Raw genomic sequence first — 2,649 nt, forward strand, 5'->3', positions numbered from 1 at the left:
TTTTTAAAATTATGCTTAATTATTATTATTTATCTTCTTTGCTCTAGTGTATATTATATAGAGCTGGAGGCCTTGGGTGCTGGAGACTCAGTGTTGCTTAGTGCTGGCGTGAATTTCCGTATGCCAGCCTTGGGAGAACCTAGACGCCCTGTCCGAGGATCCTCTTTGACCTCGCCCACACAAGGAGAAGGCCCTCCCCCTCCTCCTGAGAACCCGCCCACGCCACCTCCCCCGGCGTCTGAAGGTGAGAGGAGTACTTTAGAACTCAATATCGTTTTTGTTTGTCTTCTTTACAAGACTGATGTTTGTGGTGTCATGGTTAAGCTTTTTGTCATGCAAATGAATGGGTATCTCCTTTGGCCATTGGGAATCTGTATCCCAGTCTGCTCACGTTAGCCCTTACAGGCTGTACTGAAACAGCTCGACTCACATATTATCTCAATTTTTTTAATGACAAAAATTTTATATATATTTAAAAATCTTATCTGAAAATAACAATTTTATGAAAAGGTGTGTGATAAATAAGTTTCAAAATGCATATTGAGCTAAAACGTATTGCAAAACATTTAACATGTTATACTCAACTTTGATTCTCTTCATTTCACTTCAGTATCCTTTCCATAATTCGAACTCAGAAAGTAGGAAACATTTTCTTGTCTCTGCTTCTCTTTCTTTTTGTTTATTGCAAGTGCATAGTAGTGTCATAATAAGTGTTTTCTTTGGAAACAAGGATAGAAAGAAATGGTTTTTCGTCATAATCATCGATGAGACTGTTTTATGTCCAGAGAAGACAAGAAAGTAGAGAATGAGCAAGTACAATGACAAGGGGTGGGTGGATTGGGGGGGGGGTGAGTTTGCGTGTGTTTGTTTGTTTGTTTGTTTGTTTGTTTGTTATTGTGTTAGTGCATGTTTTACGGGGGGGAGGGGATAAAAAAAAGATAAGAACAGGGGGAGGGAGAAAGGCAGGTAGAGAGGAGAGGGGTTTGAAAGCACCAAAAAAAAAAAAGCGAGAAGAGACAGAAGGTAGGGATGGGAGAAAAAAAGAAAGGCAGCGGGGAGCCCAAATGAAAAGAGGGACACGGAGAAATGGATGGAGATAGAGAGAAGGGAAGTAGAATATAGATAGAGAAGGGAGGTAGAATAGATAGAGAGGGAAGGAGAAAGAGAGAGAAGAACAACACATTCACAGATTGAATCCATGAATAACCTTGTTTGTTCATTACATGTAATACAAAAGGCCGAGAGCCACCTCTGAGTGATGAACCTGCACTCGACCTAGAATTGAACCCTAGCAGCTCAGATCAGGCTCGCCTCAACTGGACCCTGTATCCAGTAGAAGCCAGAAGGATCCTGTCAGGATTCAACGTCACAGTCCGTAAGAACGACGCTAGAGGGGAAGTCTTCTTTGAAGACACAGTGTCTCCCAACATATATACTTTCTTCATCATGGGGCTCCAGTACAACCAGTGAGTGGTGTTGTCAGTTTGGCCTCCTCCTTCTTGTCCTCCTCTTCCTCCTCTTCCTCTTCTTTGTCCTCCTCTTAATCATCCTCTTCTTTCTTCTTCTCTTCTTCCTCCTTCTTCTCTTCTTCCTCCACCTCATCCTCTTCCTCCTGCTTCTCCTCCTCTTTCTCCTTTGCCTCCTTTCTCCTCCTCCTCTTCTTCTTGCTCCTCTTCCTCCTCCTTCTACTCTCCTTCCTCCTCTTCTGCCTCCTTCTCATCCTCATCTTCCTCCTCCTCCTCCTCCTCCACTTTCTACTCATACTACTGCTGCTGCAACTACACTACCACTTAACTTTCACTTCATTACTACTACACTATTGCTGCTGTTGCTCTTGGTGCTACTGCTACCACTACTTCTACTACTGTACTTATCTTGATATTCCATTCCGTTATATTGTGATTATGAAGTCCAAGTAGACGGATGGCAACATTTAATGAGAATGATTATGACAATTTGTGAGGCAGCGTGGTGGAATCAGGCGCTTGTCAAAATAATCAAAGTGAAGAAACTTGCATTTTTCCACAGGTTTGTGAATTTTTATCAAATTATTGTTTTTTGGCACAACACCTTTCATGCCCATTAAAGAACTAATTTCTGCATGGATTTTTCTGAAAAACGTTGATTAAAGGCAGAAAAAATGTAAATCTTCAGGTACCACGGACTCTTAAGCTAAGGAAATAACTAATCTTTGGCGGCCATTTTCTCACTAATTTTACCTCTGAAAACAGGTGACCCCCACCTCCTTTTTTTGCAAATATCTCGACTTGTATTCAAGATAAATGGATATTTTTTGCATCCAAATAAAGACAAGTGAACAAGCTTTAAGACGATACCAATAACTTTACATGCCCAAAAATTGACGAGAGCCTGATTCCACCACACTGCCTCACATTTGTTGATTTACTGCTATATGTATACGTTGCTGTTTGTGTTTTTGTAGAATGACGATGATGCTTTTAATGAAGCTCAAGATACAAAATTGCTTTGCTAGTACAAAGTAAATCACATTCCCAAGTCTCCTTTTCTTTCAACTACTTTTATCATGATGACGTTGATGGTAGCACTAGTTAATTTCTGTAAACCCGAAAACATCAACAACTACAACAACTGTTTTCCCACCACCACCATCGTAACTCCACTCTAACC

At 40.8% G+C, this 2,649-nt stretch overlaps 1 protein-coding gene across 1 annotated transcript in view; it reads left to right on the top strand.

Moving 5' to 3' along the window:
• LOC101858501 overlaps window positions 1-2,649 on the top strand; it is a gene marked incomplete in the record, with an annotated part of 62,326 nt that overhangs the window by 56,555 nt on the left and 3,122 nt on the right. Inside the window, 2 exon segments of the mRNA XM_005100564.3 lie at window positions 48-244; window positions 1,238-1,466. Coding sequence (XP_005100621.2) covers window positions 48-244; window positions 1,238-1,466 — 426 coding nt within the window.

The sequence above is a fragment of the Aplysia californica genome, unplaced genomic scaffold (genome assembly GCF_000002075.1).
Source record: "Aplysia californica isolate F4 #8 unplaced genomic scaffold, AplCal3.0 scaffold00251, whole genome shotgun sequence".
NCBI lineage: Eukaryota > Metazoa > Mollusca > Gastropoda > Aplysiida > Aplysiidae > Aplysia > Aplysia californica.